The sequence below is a fragment of the Coregonus clupeaformis genome, chromosome 30, assembly GCF_020615455.1.
Source record: "Coregonus clupeaformis isolate EN_2021a chromosome 30, ASM2061545v1, whole genome shotgun sequence".
In the NCBI taxonomy this organism is placed as follows: domain Eukaryota; kingdom Metazoa; phylum Chordata; class Actinopteri; order Salmoniformes; family Salmonidae; genus Coregonus; species Coregonus clupeaformis.
This window is the reverse complement of record NC_059221.1, coordinates 9072068-9096784: the sequence shown is the minus strand read 5'-3', so window position 1 is coordinate 9096784 and position 24717 is coordinate 9072068. Positions and strand designations below refer to the sequence as shown.

The 24717-nt window shown below is 42.0% G+C and overlaps 1 protein-coding gene across 1 annotated transcript; it reads left to right on the top strand.

Annotated features, from left to right (window-relative positions):
* Positions 1-1765: 1765 nt before the first annotated feature.
* On the top strand, positions 1766-24081 carry LOC121545992 (tumor protein p73-like). Its single transcript, XM_041856949.2, has 5 exons — positions 1766-1881; positions 2125-2291; positions 7125-7260; positions 8329-8422; positions 22470-24081. Exons 1-5 carry the CDS (start codon positions 1787-1789, stop codon positions 22854-22856), a joined length of 879 nt encoding a protein of 292 aa, XP_041712883.2. The 5' UTR covers positions 1766-1786; the 3' UTR covers positions 22857-24081.
* The last annotated feature ends 636 nt before the right edge of the window (positions 24082-24717 follow it).

The following is a 24717-nucleotide window of genomic DNA, read 5'->3' as shown; positions in this document are numbered from 1 at the left end:
GATCCTCCAGAAAGTGGAGAGCAACACTTATGCAGCTCCACTACACGATACATTTTATTTTTAAAGCCGCGTTAGACAGGATTATCTACACATACTGACCAGCTCAAATAGACAGAATCGTGCTATATGGCAGACCAATCCGAACTCCTCTCTCGGCATGTCCAGCCCACTCATTATCTCAGCCAATCATGGCTAGTGGGAATGTTTCTGTCTTTTTCTGTGGCTTAACAAACTAGGCTTGTAATTTAACAATTGTATTCGTATTTACAGATGGCATACAAGTTTGTTATTAACCGCTATGGGATTGTCGTTCCGTATACGGGACGGTTGAACTAATGTGATTAGCATGACTGTTGTAAGTAACAGCAAACTTTCCAGGACATAGACATGTCTTATATGGGCAGAAAGCTTAAAATATTGATAATCTAACTGCACTGTCCAATTTACAGTAGCTATTACAGTGAAAAAATACTATGCTATTGTTTGAAGAGAGTGCACAACAACAAAAACTTATCACGGCAACTGGTTTGATAAATTCACCTCTGAAGGTAAATAATGTACTTACATTCAATAATCTTGCTCTGATTTGTCATCCTGAGGGTCCCAGAGATAAAATGTAGTGTAGTGTTGCTTGATAAAATCCATTTTTATATTCAAATGTAGGAACTGGGTTCTAAAGTTTGAACCCTTGCTGTCTCTGGCTCCACACCCACCCGGCAATCTAGATGTGTGTAAGTTAGTGTATAAGCTAATGATCCATCATGTATGACATTCCTGGGAGTGTGTAAACTTATTACTATATCATTTTTGTATGTTCTCTATAGTTATGTACTTGAAAATGTATCAATTTACCAATTTGGCACATTTGGGCAGACTTGATACAAAATAGTCCAGTATTGCAATGCTTCACTGGATCAATCTGAAACGTTGCACAGCCACTGCTGCCATCTAGTGGCCAAAATCTAAATTGCGCATAAACTGCAATATTATATTGTAGCCTTTCTCTTGCATTTCAAAGATGGAACAAAAACAAAATAGAAAACGCATGTTTTTTTGTTTGTATTATCTTTTACCATTTACATTTACATTTACGTCATTTAGCAGACGCTCTTATCCAGAGCGACTTACAAATAGGTGCATTCACCTTATAGCCAGTGGGACATTATTATTATACAATGTTTTATTTTATTTTATTTTATTATTTTTTTGGGGGGGGGGATCTAATATGTTATATTCTCCTACATTAATTTCACATTTCCACAAACTTCAAAGTGTTTCCTTTCAAATGGTATCAATAATATGCATATCCTTGCTCCAGGACCTGAGCTACAGGCAGATAGATTTGGGTATGTCATTTTAGGCTAAAATTGAAAAAAAGTGTCCGATCCTTAAGAGGTTAAGGGACATGAAAGTTCAATTTTTGATTTTCAAATGGCTCTCCTGTGAAGTAGTGACCTGCAACATACTCCTAGTTTCCTCAAACGAGTCACATTTTAGCTTTTCATTTGTAAGCATTTGTAAAAACATAATTCCAGTTTGATTTTATTGGGTATTGTGTGTAGGCCAGTGACACAAAATCTAAATGTAAATTCAGGCTGTAACACAACAAAATATGAAAAAAGACAAGGGGTGTGAATACTTTCTGAAGGCATTGTATGGTTTATTTGAGCACTGAATGGCTTAGTTATGGTAAAGGTTGTTGATGACAATGGAGGTGTGTGTGCATTTGAGCATGCGTTTGTGTGTGTGTGTGCAGGTGCGCGGCAGAGAGAACTTTGACTTACTGATGAAGATCAAGGACAGTCTAGAGCTGGTGGAGTTCGTACCACAGCAGCTGGTGGACTCCTACAGACAACAGCAGGAGCAGCTGCTCCAGAGACAGTTAGTCAGCCACACACATGCACAAAAATGCACGCACACACACACATGCGCATACTCATGCGCACACGTGTGCACTCATACACACATGTACACACACACAAACATACACACACAGACACAGTTGCACACACACACTTAAAACCAAACATACTCATTCCATCCACGCTTACACCTCTGCTGTCTTACACACATACAAATCTTACACTCTTACACTCATCTCCCTCTCCTCCCTCTTATTCCCAGGAGCCACGTGGCGTCCCCCTCCTCCTATGGCTCTTCCCTGTCCAACATGAACAAGCTGCACAGGGTCCACGGGGGGCTAGACAGCAAAATGCCCTACGTCAACCAGCTAGGACTGGGACACCAGTCCCAGCAGAACCTCCTCCCCAACTCCAGCATGGGGCACATGGGTGTGTTGGGAGAATGTGTATGTGATGTGGGTGGTGGTGTGGTGGAGGATAGGTTGTGTGTGTGTGTGTGTGTGTGTGTCAGTCAGTGTATGCTCCTCAGAGGAAGGGGAGGACAATCCTCCTCAGTGAATTTCATAAAAATGAAAATGGTAAAAGATTTAAAAAGTTACCCTTTTTAGATAAAACTATACTAAATATAATCACGAAGACGGTTTTGCGAAGACGGTCTACAGTAGCCTCAACAGCACTCTGTAGGGTAGCACCATGGTGTAGCCAGAGGACAGCTAGCTTCCGTCCTCCTCTGGGTACATTGGCTTCAATACAAAACCTAGGAGGCTCATGGTTCTCACCCCCTTCCATAGACTTACACGGTAATTATGACAACTTCCGGAGGACGTCCTCCAGCTTATCAGAGCTCTTGCAGCATGAACTGACATGTTGTCCACCCAATCAAAGGATCAGATAATGAATCTAGAACTGAAAGCATAAACTACAGCTAGCTAGCACTGCAGTGTATACAATGTGGTGAGTAGTTGACTCAAAGACAGAGAAAGACAATAGTTGAACAGTTTTGAACAAATTAATTTCTTCCAAAATGAAGGAGAAGCAAGAGACAAATAGCGAGAGAGAGAGATTTGTCATTTTCTTCCACTTTCAGTTTCACTTACTTAGATAGCAAATGCAACTAGCTAGTTTAGCCTAATGAAACACCCTGCTCAAACAGAGGGATGCTATGTTAGCTAGCTGGCTATGACTTTCCAACACAACACTGGAACTCTTCCAAGTCAAGGTAAGCTTTTGGGATTACTAATTTATTGCCACCGGGGCCCGCCGGTCTAACTGCTTACTGACTGTACACTGTAACGTTACTGCATGATTGTAGTGGGTTTACTAACGCATTAGTTCTATTAGCTATGCCGAGTGGCGCAGTGGTCTATTGCACTGCATCACAGTGCTAGCTGTGCCACTAGAGATCCTGGTTCGAATCCAGGCTCTGTCGTAGCCGGCCGCGACCGGGAGACCCATGGGGAGGCGCACAATTCGTCCAGGGTAGGGGAGGGAATGGCCGGCAGGGATGTACAGTGGGGAAAAAAAGTATTTAGTCAGCCACGAATTGTGCAAGTTCTCCCACTTAAAAAGATGAGAGAGGCCTGTAATTTTCATCATAGGTACACGTCAACTATGACAGACAAAATGAGAAAAGAAAATCCAGAAAATCACATTGTAGGATTTTTTATTAATTTATTTGCAAATTATGGTGGAAAATAAGTATTTGGTCAATAACAAAAGTTTCTCAATACTTTGTTATATACCCTTTGTTGGCAATGACACAGGTCAAACGTTTTCTGTAAGTCTTCACAAGGTTTTCACACACTGTTGCTGGTATTGTGGCCCATTCCTCCATGCAGATCTCCTCTAGAGCAGTGATGTTTTGGGGCTGTCGCTGGGCAACACAGACTTTCAACTCCCTCCAAAGATGTTCTATGGGGTTGAGATCTGGATACTGGCTAGGCCACTCCAGGACCTTGTAATGCTTCTTACGAAGCCACTCCTTCGTTGCCCGGGCGGTGTGTTTGGGATCATTGTCATGCTGAAAGACCCAGCCACGTTTCATCTTCAATGCCCTTGCTGATGGAAGGAGGTTTTCACTCAAAATCTCACGATACATGGCCCCATTCATTCTTTCCTTTACACGGATCAGTCGTCCTGGTCCCTTTGCAGAAAAACAGCCCCAAAGCATGATGTTTCCACCCCCATGCTTCACAGTAGGTATGGTGTTCTTTGGATGCAACTCAGCATTCTTTGTCCTCCAAACACGACGAGTTGAGTTTTTACCAAAAAGTTATATTTTGGTTTCATCTGACCATATGACATTCTCCCAATCCTCTTCTGGATCATCCAAATGCACTCTCGCAAACTTCAGATGGGCCTGGACATGTACTGGCTTAAGCAGGGGGACACGTCTCGCACTGCAGGATTTGAGTCCCTGGCGGTGTAGTGTGTTACTGATGGTAGGCTTTGTTACTTTGGTCCCAGCTCTCTGCAGGTCATTCACTAGGTCCCCCCGTGTGGTTCTGGGATTTTTGCTCACCGTTCTTGTGATCATTTTGACCCCACGGGGTGAGATCTTGCGTGGAGCCTTCCATTTCCTAATAATTGCTCCCACAGTTGATTTCTTCAAACCAAGCTGCTTACCTATTGCAGATTCAGTCTTCCCAGCCTGGTGCAGGTCTACAATTTTGTTTCTGGTGTCCTTTGACAGCTCTTTGGTCTTGGCCATAGTGGAGTTTGGAGTGTGACTGTTTGAGGTTGTGGACAGGTGTCTTTTATACTGATAACAAGTTCAAACAGGTGCCATTAATACAGGTAACGAGTGGAGGACAGAGGAGCCTCTTAAAGAAGAAGTTACAGGTCTGTGAGAGCCAGAAATCTTGCTTGTTTGTAGGTGACCAAATACTTATTTTCCACCATAATTTGCAAATAAATTAATTAAAAATCCTACAATGTGATTTTCTGGATATTTTTTTCTCAATTTGTCTGTCATAGTTGACGTGTACCTATGATGAAAATTACAGGCCTCTCTCATCTTTTTAAGTGGGAGAACTTGCACAATTGGTGGCTGACTAAATACTTTTTTCCCCCTGTTTATCTGTGATCAGGGGTGTATTCATTCAGCCGATTCTGTTGAAAAAAGTTTCTTAAATGGAAGCAAAAGGAGCAAAACGGGGATAAACATACCTGAATTTGTACAATAGAAATTCTCGTTTGCAACCGTTGGACTAATGATTACACCTTATATCAGCTAGATGCAGGTAAGAGTGTGCAAGGCGGTATTGAATGTCCATGTGTCACTGCCTGTCACCTCAAATTTGGCTACGTTGTATTCATTCATAGGCTAGGTTGTAGCAACCTCATAATGGGTATAGGGAAAATGTTATGTAGTAGCCTAAACCTTTCGTTGTTACATTGAACTTGGTGAATGGAATATGAATGGGAGTCATCCAATATGCTGTAATAGAAGTAAGGCCATGCTCATTAAAAAAAAAATCGTCCTCCCTCATCTTAAACAGCACTGACCGCCACTGGTGAGTGTGTGTGTGTGTGCGTGCACGTGTGCGCACGCATAAACAGTGCCTTCGAAAGTATTCAGATCCCTTGACTTTTTCCACATTTTGTTATGTCACAGCCTTATTCTAAAATTGATTAAATTGTTTTTTTCCCCTCATCACTCTACACACAATACCCCATAATAACAAAACAAAAATAGGTTTTTAGAAATGTTTGCTAATTTATTAAAAATTAAAAATTAAAATATCACATTTACATAAGTATTCAGACCCTTTACTCAGTACTTTGTTAAAGCACCTTTGGCAGCGATTACAGCATGGAGTCTTCTTGGGTTTGACGCTACAAGCTTAGCACACCTGTATTTAGAGAGTTTCTCAAATTTTTCTCTGCAGATCCTCTCAAGCTCTGTCAGGTTGGATGGGGTGGTTGCTGCACAGCTATTTTCAGGTCTCTCCAGGTGATGTTCAATCGGGTTCATGTCCGGGCTCTGGCTGGGCCACTCAAGGACATTCAGAGACTTGTCCCGAAGCTACTCCTGCTTTGTCTTGGCTGTGTGCTTAGGGTCGTTGTCCTGTTGGATGGTGAACCTTCGTCCCAGTCTGAGGTCCTCAGCGCTCTGGAGCAGGTTTTCATCAAGGATCTCTCTGTACTTTGTCCGTTCATCTTTGCCTCGATCCTGACTAGTCTCCCAGTCCCTGCCGCTGGAAAACATCCCCACAGCATGATGCTGCCACCACCATGCTTCACCGTAGGGATGGTGCCAGGTTTCCTCCAGACGTGACGCTTGGCATTCAGCCCAATGAGTTCAATCTTGGTTTCATCAGACCAGAGAAGTCTTTAGGTGCCTTTTGACAAACTCCAAGCGGGCTGTCATCTGCCTTTTACTGAGGAGTGGCTTCCAGCCTGATTGGTGGAGTGCTGCAGAGATGGTTGTCCTTCTGGAAGGTTCTCCCATCTCCACAGAGGAATTCTGGAGCTCTGTCAGAGTGACCATCGGGTTCTTGGTCACCTCCCTGACCAAGGCCCTTCTCCCCCGATTGCTCAGTTTGGCCGGGCGGCCAGCTCTAGGAAGAGTCTTGGTGGTTCCAAACTTCTTCCATTTAGGAATGATTGAGGCCACTGTGTTCTTGGGGACCTTCAATGCTGCAGAAATGTTTTGGTACCCTTCCCCAGATCAATGCCTCGACACAATCCTGTCTCGGAGCTCTACGGACAATTCCTTCAACCTCATGACTTGGTTTTTGCTCTGACATGCAGTATCAACTGTGTTTGCCTTTTCAAATCATGTCCAATCAATTGAATTTACCACAGGTGGACTCCAATCAAGATGTAGAAACATCTCAAGGATGATCAATGGAAACAGGCTCAATTTCAAGTCTCATAGCAAAGGGTCTGAATACTCATGTAAATAAGGTATTTTTGTTTTTTATTTTTAATACATTTGCCAACATTTCTTACAACCAGTTTTTGCTTTGTCATTATGGGGTATTGTGTGTACATTGATGAGGATCTTTATTTATTTAATCTATTTTAGAATAAGCCTGTAACGTAACAAAATGCAGAAAAACTCAAGGGGTCTGAATACTTTCCGAAGGCACTATGTTTGTTTCTGAAAGCGCTCTCGTTTCATTTCAGAATGTTCGAACGTGGCCAGTCATTAGACGCTACTATGGAAAACCACTGAAAAACCTTGAATGACATCATTCTGAGAACGCTGTCCTGTTGACTGCTCCTATTGATTTGTTCCGGTCCTTTCTCACACAGGTCCCAACATTCTCAACAGTCACCACATGCAAACCAACGGTGACATGAACGGGGGACACGGGGGCGTCCAGTCCATGGTGTCCACTTCGCACTACACCCCTCCCCCTCCGTATAACCCTGACCCCAGCCTAGTCAGGTACCTCACCCTCCAATGATACTCTCTCTCTCTCTTTCTCTCCCACTAACAAAAGCCAACAGTCAGAGCCATCTATGATGGATAGATATACCACTAGGACATTTCGGTTTGAGATCTGTGCAGTCGCCATCCTGGCATCAAAAGTTCCTTATATTCTGGTAAGGATTGAAATGGGAATGGCGCTGTCATGACATGTTTGGTGCCAACATGGAGGGTAGTTTTTCTCATCATCCATGGTTTCTCTGTCTACAATATGTCCCAGAGCAGCCTAGAATCATTTGGGTCATATTGTTTCTCTCACAGAGAACACAGCCATTTTCTGAGCCTACTTCAACCATTAACATTTAACTGTATAAAACTGTAGGTAAATGAAAAGAAAAAGTCCACCAAGATTTAATGAGTTGGTTAAATTTACATTACTCCTCAACAAAAGATTGGAAAACACATGCACAATACAAGGGTAATCGGTGTTGGAACATTAAAACCATTTTCATATTTTCCTGATAATCTGTTAATACCATTGCATTGCATTCATATAAAACATAGTTTTTTCATAATGTTACGGATTTCATTTTGCACTGTTTCCTAGACAAATAGCAGCATTAGAATGAACATGGTTATTGTTGTGTACTGTTTTGTACATTAAGCATTTATTTTTATTTTTTTATTGTATGTAGATGAGAATTGTATATTCATTTATTTCTAATAAAGGTTTCAATGAACAAATTGGCTTTTATCAATCACTAATACAATTGCATGCATTTTAATCGAATGAAATGAATAACCACAGGCATAGAGAAATAGTTCGTAATTTATTGTAATATTCTCTGTTCCTTATTGGACAGTAAGCCATCATTTTAGTTTTACGAAAGGTGCAGACTAGCTAATTGCAGGCATTTTTAACCATTTCTTAATGACAGTTAACTGTGGTAGTGGATTTTAATCACATGCAGTAGACAGCAATTAAATGTTTTCTGTGAGTGTCTCCCTACCTTACATTTGGCTGTGTTGGAGTGGACACCAACTCTGGTCTTGAATCTAAATGGCACTGCTTCTCTCTCCACACAGCTTTCTAAACAATCTGGGCTGCCAGAGCTGCATCGACTACTTCACGTCGCAGGGCATGCAGAGTCGCTACCACCTCCAGACTCTGTCCTTAGAGGTAAAAGCCCCATTCACTCACTCGCTCTGTAATTAAGCATGTGTAAATCAATCCAGTCCTGGAGGGAGGGGTCAAGTTTGGTTGGGTCAGTGTGCCTGAGGCCTGAGGTCTCTCGCTCTCGCTCCGCTCTCGCTCTCAATTCAATTCAGTAAATGCTTTATTTGCACGGATGGGTTGTTGCCACTGCTGCCAAAGCAATATATATGAAATATTACATAAATGAACAATATGTTTGAACAACAATAATAATATACACTGAGTGTACAAAACATTAGGAACACCCGCTCTTTCCATGACATAGACTGACCAGGTGAATCCAGTTGAAAGCTATGATCCCATTGATGTCACCTGTTCAATTCACTTCAATCAGTGTAGATGAAGGGAAGGAGACAGGTTAAAGAAGGAGTTTTAAGCATTAAGACAATTGAGACATGGATTGTGTTTGTGTGCCATTCAGAGTGTGAATGGACAAGACAAAATATTTAAGTGCCTTTGAACGGGGTATGGTAGTAGGTGCCAGGCGCACCGGTTTGAGTGTGTCATGAACTGCAATGCTGTTGGGTTTTTCACACTCAACAGTTTCCCGTGTGCATCAGGAATGGTCCACCACCCAAATGACATCCATCCAACTTGACACAACTGTGGGAAGCATTGAAGTCAACATGGTCCAGCATCCCTGTGCAACGCTTTCGACAGCTTGTAGAGTCCATGCCCTGACGAATTGAGGCTGTTCTAATGTTTTGTACACTCAGTGTATATACCACTGTCCCCCACACACCCCACCACCACTTTCCACTTTCCACTACATTGTCCCTAACAGATCCTACACCAGGCCGTCGGCCTGGGAGGCTGGAACACCTTCTCTCAAAACCCCCTGTAGTTCTTCGGCACTAAAATCTCTGACACCCAAAAACGTATTTGCTGCTGCTACTACCAATTCAATCTTCTGGGATTTCCTTTCCATCTGAGCGGTACAATTAATGACCATAGCAATAAACACCAAGAAGCCAACCTTACTAAAGCACAAAGCGTTCGGGTCACTCTGTACTGGCCTACTAGTCACATGGATCCTCTCAGGCTCCCTCACCCTTTGTCCACCATCCTCTGCTTTCCTTACTGCATCAGCATATGATACTTTCTGCACTGCTCTCACCCCAGAAACTTCAACCTGTCTCACTCGCACAGGACATTTCTGATCCCCAGCAACATGGCCACCCTCACAATTGAAACACTCCACTTTTTCCACCGAAACTACACACTCCCGTGTCCCATGCCCTCCTGCACACTTCTCACACCTCAGAATCTCCCTCCTACATACTGCTGCAACATGACCATAAACTTGCCACCTGAAACACTTTAGTGGGTTCGGAACTAAAGCTCTCATGGGATAACTCATATACACTAGCATGACATTATCCGGCAAACACTCTGCATCAAAACTCTGAATGATAGACAGGGTCTCCTCAGTCTCACGCTCGCCACCGGGTGGCTGCGGTTACAGAGTTTCTGTATACCAATTTGCCTAAGCAGCTGCTGTGCTAAGTGCTCCGCTGCCGCTCCCCCCTCCCTGATCGCCTTTGTCTGGTCACTGGTGTAGCCTACAAACTTCATGTTGTACACAAAACTGTTTGAACTATTGCACTCCATGCCTCAGTAAACATAAATGGGATTTCATGTTATTTTATCAGGAGGGGAGTAGGCTACATGCAACTATTGACATGTTTTACACAAAATACATTATCAACATGTTTGTACAAACTTTCCTGTCAGTATAGCAAACAGGCAGTCCAGCGATTTCATGTTCCTCTTAGCTGCTGAGTTACATGCAGCTATTTACTCTCACCACAATATCAGCATATATGGCATAACCATGGCACAGAGCGATGCAAAACGAACTTGTCCATTGTCAGACGCTTTTCACCAGTCCGGATACACACTCTGCTGCCTAGAACATTCGGCAGCCCAGAGTTGGAACGCAGCGAAACACAGACATGCAGTCTAATTAGAGATTGAATGTTATTTTTTCATCATCATTACAAACATTGGTTAAGCTACGTAGGGGGCAGACAGGCAGTCAAGTAGTGTTCTTTTTTCAGAAACTACGATTTGGCAGCAACTATAAAGATTAGCCTACATCATCACACAAAACGCTGAATGTTTTTTATCCAAAGTGTTGGGACTGTGTCCTGCTTGTGCGACTGTATCCGTTACAGCAGACAGACAGAGAAGGTTGTAGCCTTCATAATATATGTTTTGGAATGTTCGTTCAAATCGTTGCAGGTTTTTATTTCAGCTGTTCAGAAATATGAGGCAGAGTCATGGTTCAGAAGAGGGTGAGTAAAGAGTGACACGTGAAGGGAGGAGGAGTGCGTGCTCAGTCCCCTCCTGTACTCCCTGTTCACCCATGACTGCATGGCCATGCACGATTCCAACACCATCATTAAGTTTGCCAACGACCCAACAGTGGTAGGCCTGATCACCGACAACGATGAGACAGCTGCACCATCGAGAGCATCCTGACTGGTTGCATCACCGCCTGGTATGGCAACTGCTCGGCCTCCGACCGCAAGGCACTACAGAGGGTAGTGCGTACGGCCCAGTACATCACTGGGGCGAAGCTTCCTGCCATCCAGGACCTCTATCCCAGGCGGTGTCAGAGGAAGGCCTCAAAATTGTCAAAGACTCCAGCCACCCTAGTCATAGACTGTTCTCTCTGCTACCGCACGGCAAGCGGTACCGGAGTGCCAAGTCTAGGTCCAAAAGACTTCTCAACAGCTTCTACCCCCAAGCCATAAGACTCCTGAACAGCTAATCATGGCTACCCAGACTATTTGCACTGCCCCCCCACCCCCACCCCATCTTTTTACGCTGCTGCTACTCTGTTAATAATTTAAGTATTGTCACTTTAACTCTACCCACATGTACATATTACCTCAACTACCTCAACTAGCCGGTGCCCCCGCACATTGACTCTGCACCGGTACCCCCCCTGTATATATAGCCTCCCTACTGTTATTTTATTTTACTTCTGCTCTTTTTTTCTCAACACTTTTTTGTTGTTGTTTTATTTTACTTTTTTTATTAAAAAATAAATGCATTGTTGGTTAAGGGCTGTAAGTAAGCATTTCACTGTAATGTCTACACCTGTTGTATTCGGCACATGTGGCCAATAAAATTTGGTTTGATTTGATTTGATTTTAAGCTTTAAAGGGATACTTCAGTTTACAATCCAGGGTTATGCCAAGCAGTTTAGTCACCTCAACTTGCTCAATTTCCACATTATTTATTACAAGATTTAGTTGAGGTTTAGGGTTTAGTGAATGATTTGTCCCAAATACAATGCTTTACGTTTTGGAAATATTTAGGACTAACTTATTCCTTGCCACCCATTCTGAAACTAACTGCAGCTCTTTGTTAAGTGTTGCAGTCATTTTAGTCACTGTAGTAGCTCATGTGTATAGTGTTGAGTCATCCACATACATAGACACACTGGCTTTACTCAGAGCCAGTGGCATGTCGTTAGTAAGGATTGCAAAAAGTAAGGGGCCTAGACAGCTGCCCTGGGGAATTCCTGATTCTACCTGGATTATGTTGGAGAGGTTTCCATTAAAGAATACCCTCTGTGTTCTGTTAGACAGGTAACTCTTTATCCACAATATAGCAGTGGGTGTAAAGCCATACGTTTTTCCAGCAGCAAACTATGATCAATAATGTCAAAAGACGCACTGAAGTCTAACAAAACAGCCCCCACAACCTTTTTATCATCAATTTCTCTCAGCCAATCATCAGTCAATTTTGTAAGTGTTGTGCTTGTTGAATATCCTTCCCTATAAGCGTGCTGAACGTCTGTTGTCAATTTGTTTACTGTAAAATAGCATTGTATCTGGTCAATCACCATTTTTTCCAAAACTTTACTAAGGGTTGGTAACAGGCTGTGATGAATGAGCCATCTGATTCAATGAATGATGGAGCTGAGTTTGCCTTTTTGAATGATGGAGCTGAGTTTGCTCCAAAGACTTTTGCTATCATTCTTTATGTAATTTACCTTTGTTTCATAGTGTAGTTTCTTCTGCTTTTTATTCAGTTTAGTCACATGATTTCTCAATTTGCAGTACGTTTGCCAATCGGTTGTGCAGCCAGACTTGTTTGCCATTCCTTTTGCCTCATCCCTGTCAACCATACCATTTTTCAATTCCTCATCAATCCACTGGGATTTAACATTTTTTACAGTCATTTTCTTAATGCTTATTAGTAACTGGGATAAGCAATTTCATAAATGTGTCAAGTGCAACGTCTGTTTGCTCCTCATTACACACCACGGACCAACAAATATTATTATCAACAACATAGGAATCACTACAAAAATTATTGTATGAACTCTTATACACTATATTAGGCCCAGCCTTTGGAACTTTGGTTTTCCTAGATATGGCTACTATATTGTGATCACTACATCCAATGGATCTGGATACTGCTTTCAAGCACATTTCTGAAGCATTCGTAAAGATGTGATCAATACATGTTGATGATTTCATTCCTATGCTGTTTGTAACTACCCTGGTAGGTTGACTGATAACCTGAACCAGGCACTGGTTACAGTTTGAAGCTTTTTCTTGAGTGGGCAGCTTGATGAAAGCCAGTCAATATTTAAATCACCCAGAAAATATACCTCTCTGTTGATATCACATACATTATCAAGAATTTCACACATGTTATCCAGATACTGACTGTTAGCACTTGTTGGTCTATAGCAGATTTCCACAAGAATGGGCTTTAGTTGAGGCAGATGAACCTGTAGCCATATTACTTCAACAGTATTTAACATGAGATCCTCTCTAATCTTAACAGGAATGTGGTTCTGAATATGAATATCAACACCTCCACCACTGGCATTTCTGTATTTTCTGTAAATGTTATAACCTTGTATTGCTACCACTGTATCATCAAATGTATTGTATTTATATTAGTGCAGGGTGAGCTGCACACAGTGGACTTCCTACTAGGGCACACCGCCTCAGTGCTAACAGCATAAATCTGGTTCATAGGCACATGATTGCTGCATACAATAGTTGTTGGATCAGCAGAGTCATTCAGGGCAGTTGGAAGGACATCAATTAGATTACTTACATTGTGTCTACCAATGCCCCTGGTATAATGTACCTTTGCTAAAGCATTATGATGACTCAGCGACACAATGGTAGGGATTAACTGAGCTGGGCTTGGGTCATTGCCAAGTCATTGTCTCAGTGCAGCCTTATAATGTTGTGCAAGGATCCAGGAACCCAAATGATTTGGGTGGATCCCATCCTCCTTATAAAACGTGTTTTGTTTCCAAAAGGTATCGAAATTGTCAACAAAAGTTACACCCATTGACCTGCAATAATCACGTAGCCAGTTGTGAAGAGAAAGAATCCTGCTAAAGCGTTCAATGCCACGATTCAGAGGGCACAGGGCCAGATATGATGGGTATTTTATTAGTGTCTAGCAGAGAGTCAATCAGCTCTTTGAAATCCAGTTTCAACTGATCAGAGCTGCCCTTCATAATGTCATTATAACCCACATGGACTACGATAGAATCGTTGTCCAAGTCCTGGCGTAGTACATTCGGGAGCAGCTTAGTAATGTAATTTACTCGAACTCCGGGATTGGACATTTTTTTTGCACCGGGAACAGTCACATTTCTTACCATGGAGTTGCCCAAAATCATGGCTGGCTAGAAAGACGAGGAAATCCGCCCACTCCCACGCTTCACAGGATGGTGCAGGCCTCCGACAGATCCAGAGCAGGGACGCAAGGTTGCTGACGTCGACTTCGAAATCGTAGGGGAAGGAGTAGGCACAGCGGCCGCAGAAACAGGTACCCCCAGTGACGAAGGTACAGGAAGATCAGGCCACAGGGCAGCGAAACTATTGGTTGTTTGTATCCGCTCAGGGCCTCTCTTGGGAGAGTAAACCGCTTTGCAGGAGGCTGCTGTCTTCGGCTTCCATGGCTCGTGACATGCGACCATCGTTGATTGCCATGCTCGTCTTGCTGTGCTACTTCGACTCCACTATCAGATGGGGGAGGAAAGGCTGGCGATGGCTCCCCTGGCGAACGAACTCCGGGCAACACCGGCGGTCGGATAACGACAAACGACAAAACTGAGATGCATCCAACATGCGTGAATGCTGTCCAGCCACCGGCGTAGAAAAGGTAAGCATTCCAATCTGCGTTTTCCCCAGTTTCTTACATAGGCTGGCTACCTGTGTGATCAAGGAAGCCACCTCAAGCCTATAATCCTCGCCAAGCAAACAATTGCCGCAATGGAACTCTGAGTAATCTAGTTTGTCCTGAAACAAAGTGTAGTAGATACAGCGCTAGGAAACTGTTAATTTACTTCTCCAGACAAAGACGGCTCCATTGGAAAACTCATCTGGGACTAACTTCGTTATCTTGCTGGCTAACGTTAGCAGCTTAGCTAGGTTAGCGGCTCTTTCAAGCAGACTTTAACCTGTCAGTTAAGTGGTATTCCGGGACAAGAAATAGTGGTCCTAGCTGTTATAAGCTAACCACATCGTGGAATCCATGCAAAAACAAATTCGGTATTTATGTTTAACAAAGATTGGTTTTGTTTTAGTTAAAATAACAAACCGAGTGTTTCCAGTTCATCTGACTGGGTAAGTAGATAAAGGGCCATTGCCAAAATCCTGAAGTATCCGTTTAATACCCCATAGAGTCGATTGACACACTGGTGCCTCAATCTAAGTAACATAATAAAAACATCCAAATCACAACACATCAGTTTAAGCTAGAGACATATTTTTTGCATGGGCTGCATCTATATCCACTTCATTCGCCTCCGTATCTGCGGTGGAAGGTGGCCGAGCTACAGCGGTGTTTGTCAGACTATGACCACTCTATGGAAAAAGTAGGCTCTCACAAATATGATGCTGTTCTCGGTTCTGTTCTACGACTGCCACAAGTGTCACGGGATTCGTCTGAATGTAAACGGTAAAAAGAAAAATGGAGTATGGAGGTACAGTTGAAGTCGGAAGTTTACATACACCTTAGCCAATTACATTTAAACTCAGTTTTTCATAATTCCTGACATTTAATCATAGTAAAAATTCCCTGTCTTAGGTCAGTTAGGATCCCCACTTTATTTTAAGAATGTGAAATGTCAGAATAATAGTAGAGAGAATGATTTATTTCAGCTTTTATTTCTTTCATCACATTCCCAGTGGGTCAGAAGTTTACATACACTCAATTAGTATTTAAAACGTTTCGGGTAGCCTTCCACAAGTTTCCACAATAAGTTGGGTGAATTTTGGCCCATCCCTCCTGACAGAGCTGGTGTAACTGAATCAGGTTTGTAGGCCTCCTTGCTCGCGCACGCTTTTTCAGTTCTGCCCACACATTTTCTATAGGATTGAGGTCAGGGCTTTGTGATGGCCACTCCAACTTTGTTGTCCTTAAGCCATTTTGCCACAACTTTGGAAATATACTTGGGGTCATTGTCCATTTGGAAGACCAATTTGCTACCAATTTTTTACTTCCTGACTGATGACTTGAGATGTTGCTTCAAGATATCCACATCATTTTCCTTCCTCCTGATGCCATCTATTTTGTGAAGTGCACCAGTCCCTTCTGCAGCAAAGCACCCCCACAGCATGATGCTGCCACCCCCGTGCTTCACGGTTGGGATGGTGTTCTTCAGCTTGCAAGCACGCCCTTTTCCCTCCAAACATAACGATGGTCATTATGGCCAAACAGTTCTATTTTTGTTTCATCAGACCAGAGGACATTTCTCCAAGAAGTATGATCTTTGTCCCCATGTGCAGTTGCAAACCGTAGTCTGGCTTTTTTATGGTGGTTTTGGAGCAGTGGCTTCTTCCTTGCTGAGCGGCCTTTCAGGTTATGTCGATATAGGACTAGTTTTACTGTGGATATAGATACTTTTGTACCTGTTTCCTCCAGCATCTTCACAAGGTCTTTTGCTGTTGTTCTGGGATTGATTTGCACTTTTCGCACCAAAGTACGTTCTTCTCTAGGAGACAGAACGCGTCTCCTTCCTGAGCAGTATGACGGCTGCGTGTCCCCTGGTGTTTATTCTTGCGTACTATTGTTTGTACAGATGAACGTGGTACCTTCAGTCATTTGTAAATTGCTCCCAAGGATGAACCAGACTTGGGGAGGTCTACAATTTCTTTTCTGAGGTCTTGGCTGATTTATTTCGATTTTCCCATGATGTCAAGCAAAGAGGCACTGAGTTTGAAGGTAGGCCTTGAAATACATCCACAGGTACACCTCCAATTGACTGAAATTATGTCAATTAGCCTATCAGAAGCTTCTAAAGCCATGACATCATTTTCTGGAATTTTCCAAGCTGTTTAAAGGCACAGTCAACTTAGTGTATTTAAACTTATGACCCACTGGAATTGTGATACAGTGAAATAATCTGTAAACAATTGTTGGAAAAATTACTTGTGTCATGCACAAAGTAGATGTCCTAACCGACTTGCCAAAAATATAGTTTGTTAACAAGAAGTTTGTGGAGTGATTGAAAAACTAGTTTTAATGACTCCAACCTAAGTGTATGTACAGTGAGGGAAAAAAGTATTTGATCCCCTGCTGATTTTGTTCGTTTGCCCACTGACAAAGACATGATCAGTCTATAATTTTAATGGTAGGTTTATTTGAACAGTGAGAGACAGAATAACAACAACAAAAAAAACAGAAAAATGCATGTCAAAAATGTTATAAATTGATTTGCATTTTAATGATGGAAATAAGTATTTGACCCCTCTGCAAAACATGACTTAGTACTTGGTGGCAAAACCCTTGTTGGCAATCACAGAGGTCAGACGTTTCTTGTAGTTGGCCACCAGGTTTGCACACATCTCAGGAGGGATTTTGTCCCACTCCTCTTTGCAGATCTTCTCCAAGTCATTAAGGTTTCGAGGCTGACATTTGGCAACTCGAACCTTCAGCTCCCTCCACAAATTTTCTATGGGATTATGGTCATGAGACTAGCTAGGCCACTCCAGGACCTTAATGTGCTTCTTCTTGAGCCACTCCTTTGTTGCCTTGGCCGTGTGTTTTGGGTCACTGTCATGCTGGAATACCCATCCACAACCCATTTTCAATGCCCTGGCTGAGGGAAGGAGGTTCTCACCGAAGATTTGATGGTATATGGCCCCGTCCATTGTCCCTTTGATGCGGTGAAGTTGTCCTGTCCCCTTAATAGAAAAACATCCCCAAAACAGAATGTTTCCACCTCCATGTTTGACGGTGGGGATGGTGTTCTTGGGGTCATAGGCAGCATTCCTCCTCCTCCAAACACGGTGAGTTGAGTTGATGCCAAAGAGCTCGATTTTGGTCTCATCTGACCACAACACTTTCACCCAGTTCTCATCTGAATCATTCAGATGTTCATTGGCAAACTTCAGACGGGCCTGTATATGTGCTTTCTTGAGCAGGGGGACCTTGCGGGCGCTGCAGGATTTCAGTCCTTCACGGCGTAGTGTGTTACCAATTGTTTTCTTGGTGACTATGGTCCCAGTTGCCTTGAGATCATTGACAAGATCCTCCCGTGTAGTTCTGGGCTGATTCCTCACCGTTCTCATGATCATTGCAACTCCACGAGGTGAGATCTTGCATGGAGCCCCAGGCCGAGGGAGATTGACAGGTCTTTTGTTTTTCTTCCATTTGTGAATAATTGCACCAACTGTTGTCACCTTCTCACCAAGCTGCTTGGCGATGGTCTTGTAGCCCATTTCAGCCTTGTGTAGGTCTACAATCTTGTCGCTGACATCCTTGGAGAGCTCTTTGGTCTTGACCATGGTGGAGAGTTTGGAATCTGATTGATTGATTGCTTCTGTGGACAGGTGTCTTTTATACAGGTAACAAGCTGAGATTAGGAGCACTCCCTTTAAGAGTGTGCTCCTAATCTCAGCTCGTTACCTGTATAAAAGACACCTGGGAGCCAGAAATCTTTCTGATTGAGAGTAGGTCAAATATTTATTTCTCTCATTAAAATGTAAATCAATTTATTACATTTTTGACATGCGTTTTTCTGGATTTTTTTGTTGTTATTCTGTCTCTCACTGTTCAAATAAACCTACCATTAAAATTATAGACTGATCATTTCTTTGTCAGTGGGCAAACGTACAAAATCAGCAGGGGATCAAATACTAGTTCTGTGCCTACCAAAAAAAGGGATTAAATATGTGTAAAAAAATATATATCATAATATTTCCAGAGCTTTCTTATATCTCCTAGATATAGGACAGACAGTTCAAAGCATTGTTCCTTGTGATAAAAAATTGTACTGTCTTTTTTGACATTTATTTATGAATGTGTTATTTAGTGCCAAATTCTATATTTTATCAAATATTTGTTATATATTTTTGGGGAATAGCTAAAGGGGTCCTAAAATTCTAACTCTAATAGCTAAATGATCCATATATTACCATCTTAAAACAATTCCATATGTCAACTTAGAACTCGGCATGGGCGAAAACTCCTTATCCGTAGCCACTGCCTTTTTTAATAGAATGACAAGGTCACTTCTGGTGATTTTTAAAAAGACATTCTACTCCAAATGCATGAAATGTGTATTATGTTGACACTATCTGAAATATAATTGATGTGCACCACTGCACTGTAGGGAGATGAGGAGCAAGCGGTAGCTCATGGCTCTCATTCGCGCCACTGCTCGCTCTGTTTGCTACAAATATACGTTGTAACTTGCCATTTTTCATTAAGTTAGGTCTAACTTTCAATACCGTCTTATCCATATGAGCTACAGATCTACAGACAAGTGCATTGGGTTCCTTTACCTCTATTATGAAAGGTACACCTTTAATTTTTCTGAAAATTCCTCCCCTTTGAGTATCTACAGTGGGGGAAAAAAGTATTTAGTCAGCCACCAATTGTGCAAGTTCTCCCACTTAAAAAGATGAGAGAGGCCTGTAATTTTCATCATAGGTACACGTCAACTATGACAGACAAAATGAGAAAAAAAATTCCTGAAAATCACATTGTATAGGATTTTTTATGAATTTATTTGCAAATTATGGTGGAAAATAAGTATTTGGTCAATAACAAAAGTTTCTCAATACTTTGTTATATACCCTTTGTTGGCAATGACACAGGTCAAATGTTTTCTGTAAGTCTTCACAAGGTTTTCACACACTGTTGCTGGTATTTTGGCCCATTCCTCCATGCAGATCTCCTCTAGAGCAGTGATGTTTTGGGGCTCTCGCTGGGCAACACAGACTTTCAACTCCCTCCAAAGATGTTCTATGGGGTTGAGATCTGGAGACTGGCTAGGCCACTCCAGGACCTTGAAATGCTTCTTACGAAGCCACTCCTTTGTTGCCCGGGCGGTGTGTTTGGGATCTTTGTCATGCTGAAAGACCCAGCCACGTTTAATATTCAATGCCCTTGCTGATGGAAGGAGGTTTTCACTCAAAATCTCACGATACATGGCCCCATTCATTTTTTCCTTTACACGGATCAGTCGTCCTGGTCCCTTTGCAGAAAAACAGCCCCAAAGCATGATGTTTCCATCCCCATGCTTCACAGTAGGTATGGTGTTCTTTGGATGCAACTCAGCATTCTTTGTCCTCCAAACACGACGAGTTGAGTTTTTACCAAAAAGTTCTATTTTGGTTTCATCTGACCATATGACATTCTCCCAATCCTCTTCTGGATCATCCAAATGCACTCTAGCAAACTTCAGATGGGCCTGGACATGTACTGGCTTAAGCAGGATTTGAGTCCCTGGTGGCGTAGTGTGTTACTGATGGTAGGCTTTGTTACTTTGGTCCCAGCTCTCTGCAGGTCATTCACTAGGTCCCCCCGTGTGGTTCTGGGATTTTTGCTCACCGTTCTTGTGATCATTTTGACCCCACGGGATGGAGCCCCAGAACGAGGGAGATTATCAGTGGTCTTGTATGTCTTCCATTTCCTAATAATTGCTTCCACAGTTGATTTCTTCAAACCAAGCTGCTTACCTATTGCAGATTCAGTCTTCCCAGCCTGGTGCAGGTCTACAATTTTGTTTCTGGTGACCTTTGACAGCTCTTTGGTCTTGGCCATAGTGGAGTTTGGAGTGTGACTATTTGAGGTTTTGGACAGGTGTCTTTTATACTGATAACAAGTTCAAACAGGTGCCATTAATACAGGTAACGAGTGGAGGACAGAGGAGCCTCTTAAAGAAGAAGTTACAGGTCTGTGAGAGCCAGAAATATTGCTTGTTTGTAGGTGACCAAATACTTATTTTCCACCATAATTTGCAAATAAATTCATAAAAAATCCTACAATGTGATTTTCTGTATTTCTTTTCTCAATTTGTCTGTCATAGTTGACGTGTACCTATGATGAAAATTACAGGCCTCTCTCATCTTTTTAAGTGGGAGAACTTGCACAATTGGTGACTGACTAAATACTTTTTTTCCCCACTGTATGTATCCTATTACAGCTGAAGTAATTTTTTCACGTACATATTTATTTTTCAATAGTTTCTTAACCAAATGACATATACCTGTAAAGCCACTTGATGTTAGGTCACAGTCCTCCCTCCTCCATAGTATAGGCTATCAATTAGAATTTCAATTTTCCATTGCACTGATTTTCTAAGAATATTTTAAGTTATGGGTCTTCTTTTCAATACCTCACTGTCTATATGAGCTACATATCTACAAAAAAAAAGTGTGGTGGGTTCCGTTACCGCTCTTATGAAATGTACAGGTTTTATTTTCTCAAAATTCCTCCTCAGCTAAGTCACATACAGATCTACATTGCCTTCAGAAAGTATTCACACCCCTTTACTTTTTCCACATTTTGTTGTTACCTTTACTTTTTCCACATTTTGTTGTTACATCCTGATTTTTTTGTAACTCGCCTGCACACAATACCCCATATGTCAACGTGGAATTATGTTTTTCAAAAAGTTTGCAAATTAATTAAAAATGAAAACCTGAAATGTCTTTAGTCAATAACTTTCAACCGCTTTGTTTTGACAAGCCTAAATATGTTCAGGAGTAAAAATGTGCTTAACAAGTCACATAAGTTGCATGTACTCACTCCGTGTGCAATTAAAATTATTTTTGAATGACTACCTTATCTCTGTACCCACACATACAAATATTTGTAAGGTCCCTCAGTCAAGCAGTGAATTTCAAACACAGATTCAACCACAAAGACCAGGGAGGTTTTTCGATGCCTCTCAAAGAAGTTATAAAAATGTATTTACACAAGCAGACACTGAATATCCGTTTGAGCATGGTGAAGTTATTATTACACTTTGGATGGTGTATCAATACACTCAATCACTACAAATATACATGCGTCATTCCTAACTAATTTGCCGGAGAGGAAGGAAACTGCTCAGGGATTTCACCATGAGGCCAATGGTGATTTAAAAAAAAGTTACAGTTTAATGGCTGTGATAGGAGAAAACTGAGGATGGAACAACAACATTGTAATTACTCCACAATACTAACCTAATTGACAGAGTGAAAAGAATGAAGCCTGTACAAAAAATTAATATTCCAAAATATGCATCCTGTTTTCAACAAGGCACTAAAGTAATACTGCAAAATATGTGGCAAAGCAATTCTCTTTTTGTCCTGAATACAAAGAGTTATGTTTGGGGCAAAACCAATACAACACATTACTACGTACCACTCTCCGTATTTTTCCTGCAACAGCATCCCCCCCAAAAATCAGCAGCTAATTTTCTTCTTCTAAAATGTAAAAGAAAAGTAGTACAAGTAGCAAAAATGTTTTTCTCAGCTATTTGATAGCCTTTTCTGTTTTAGCTTAATAGCTAGCTTGAAAATTAGCTTGAAAAGTAACTATAGTTTTAGCTATAGTTTTCTCTCTGTCTCTACCATTCACTCTCCTACTTTCTTTCTCTCACTCTCTACGTCTTTACCATCTTCCATCTTTTCTTTTCTCTCTGTCTCCCATTCTGTTAATATTTTCCTTTTCTCATCTCTCTCTCTCTCTCTCTCTCTCTCTCTCTCTCTCTCTCTCTCTCCTCACCCCACCCCTCTAGGACCTGGGTGCTCTGAAGATCCCCGAGCAGTTCCGCCTGGCCATTTGGCGGGGACTGCAGGACATGAAGCAGGGGGGCGGGTTGGGACCTCAACCCCCTTCCCACCATCACCACAACAACTACGGCCAGCAGCTCCTCCGCTCCAGCAGCAATGTGGCCATCGTTCCCGGTGGCGAGCTACAGCGCCAGCGCATCATGGAGGCTGTGCACTTCCGCGTGCGCCACACCATCACCATCCCATCCAACCGCCCGGGAGGCGGGCCACAGGCAGTCGCATCTGCGGCAGATGAGTGGGCCGACTTCGGCTTTGACATGCCCGACTGCAAAGTGTCGTGCAGCAACAAGCACTCCGTCAAGGAGGAGTTCATGGAGAGCGACATCCGCTGAGAGAGAGAGACATAGAGGGAGAGAAAGAGAACAGGACTCTTGTGTTCAATAAGAGAGAGAGGGAGAGAGAGGAATAGAGGGAGAGTGATGACTTTTCTGTTCTGACATTCATCAGTGCTCTGGTTTGGTGTTGTTTGTTTTTTGTATATTACTTTGCAGGGGCTGAGGACAAACAATATGTAGCGCCTTTTTTGTGTGTTTTTTTTTGTGGGCCTTTCCAATGTTTCATTGCACTCGTGTTCCATTCAAGAGATAGAGACTGAGATGACACTATTATAAAACATTGGATTCTATTAGACGATTTTGTAACTACATAACAACCATATCTGTCTCGGCTGGAACTCTGGACTGTGCTATTGACATAATGGCATGGTGACGAGCCCATTGTGCAGCTGATCAACCATGATGTTTCTGGAGACATTGACGCTTCGATGTGGTCCTCTGCTACAGACCAAGCATGCTGACACACATCTTTAGTTAACTCCACATTCACACCACATTTACCTTTATATAACTAAGTTAGTACAGTTTACAAACTCAGTTGACATAGTCACAACTAAGTCAGTACAGAGAGCCTAAAACAAAAATTCTTACAATGTCATCTTTTTGGCTAAATTCCGTTTCCTTTGAACAAGCCATCATATACCTGTACTCAATTAGATCTAAGTGGACTTATTTATTGTTTTTGTTTTGTTGTAAATATGTACATATGTTCTGTAAAATGTTGTATTAGATTTGTCGTCAAATTAAAAAGGTTAATGTGTATTTCGATTCCTTAAGGTATAACTGTTAAAAAAGACTGAAGAGTTTCAATTTAAAATTAAAATGTAGTACATACACGAGTGTATCAAAACATGGTCACGATCATCGTATTGTGTTTATTCTCTATCACTCCTGAGTCAGAGCATCGTAGTTACATATCGGAAGCACACATTTATCTTACATTTCAAACCCACTAACACTTTGTTTTGATCGGTGGGCAACTCGTACTATCTGAGTCTAGTATCTATAGTAGTTTATGTATTGCATCTACGAAATGATTCTCTCCTGTGTCACATTGGATAACTACCCTGATTGTCGATACAATTGTATGGAATGACGAACCCACCCTGTACAGTCAATTGGCCAGGCTAAATAGATCAAAGTAGATGTATCTGTTGTTTGAAACAAAGCGGTATCAGTATTAGATAGAGCTATGCATGTTTAGGAAAGTCACGCTCAGGTACAGTTGAAGTCGGAAGTTTACATACACCTTAGCCAATTACATTTAAACTGAGTTTTTCACAATTCCTGACATTTAATCCTAGTAAAAATTCCCTGTCTTAGGTCAGTTAGGATCACCACTTTATTTTAAGAATGTGAAATGTCAGAATAATAGTAGAGAGAATGATTTATTTCAGGTTTTATTTATTTCATCACATTCCCAGTGGGTCAGAAGTTTACATACACTCAATTAGTATTTGGTAGCATTGCCTTTAAATTGTTTAACTTGGGTCAAACGTTTCGGGTAGCCTTCCATAAGCTTCCCACAATAAGTTGGGTGAATTTTGGCCCATCCCTCCTGACAGAGCTGGTGTAACTGAGTCAGGTTTGTAGGCCTCCTTGCTCACCCACGCTTTTTCAGTTCTGCCCACACATGTTCTATAGGATTGAGGCAGGGCTTTGTGATGGCCACTCCAATACCTTGACTTTGTTGTCCTTAAGCCATTGTGCCACAACTTTGGAAGTTTGCTTGGGGTCATTGTCCATTTGGAAGACCCATTTGCGACCAAGCTTTAACTTCCTGACTGATGTCTTGAGATGTTGCTTCAATATATCCACATAATTTTCCTTCCTCATGATGCCATCTATTTTGTGAAGT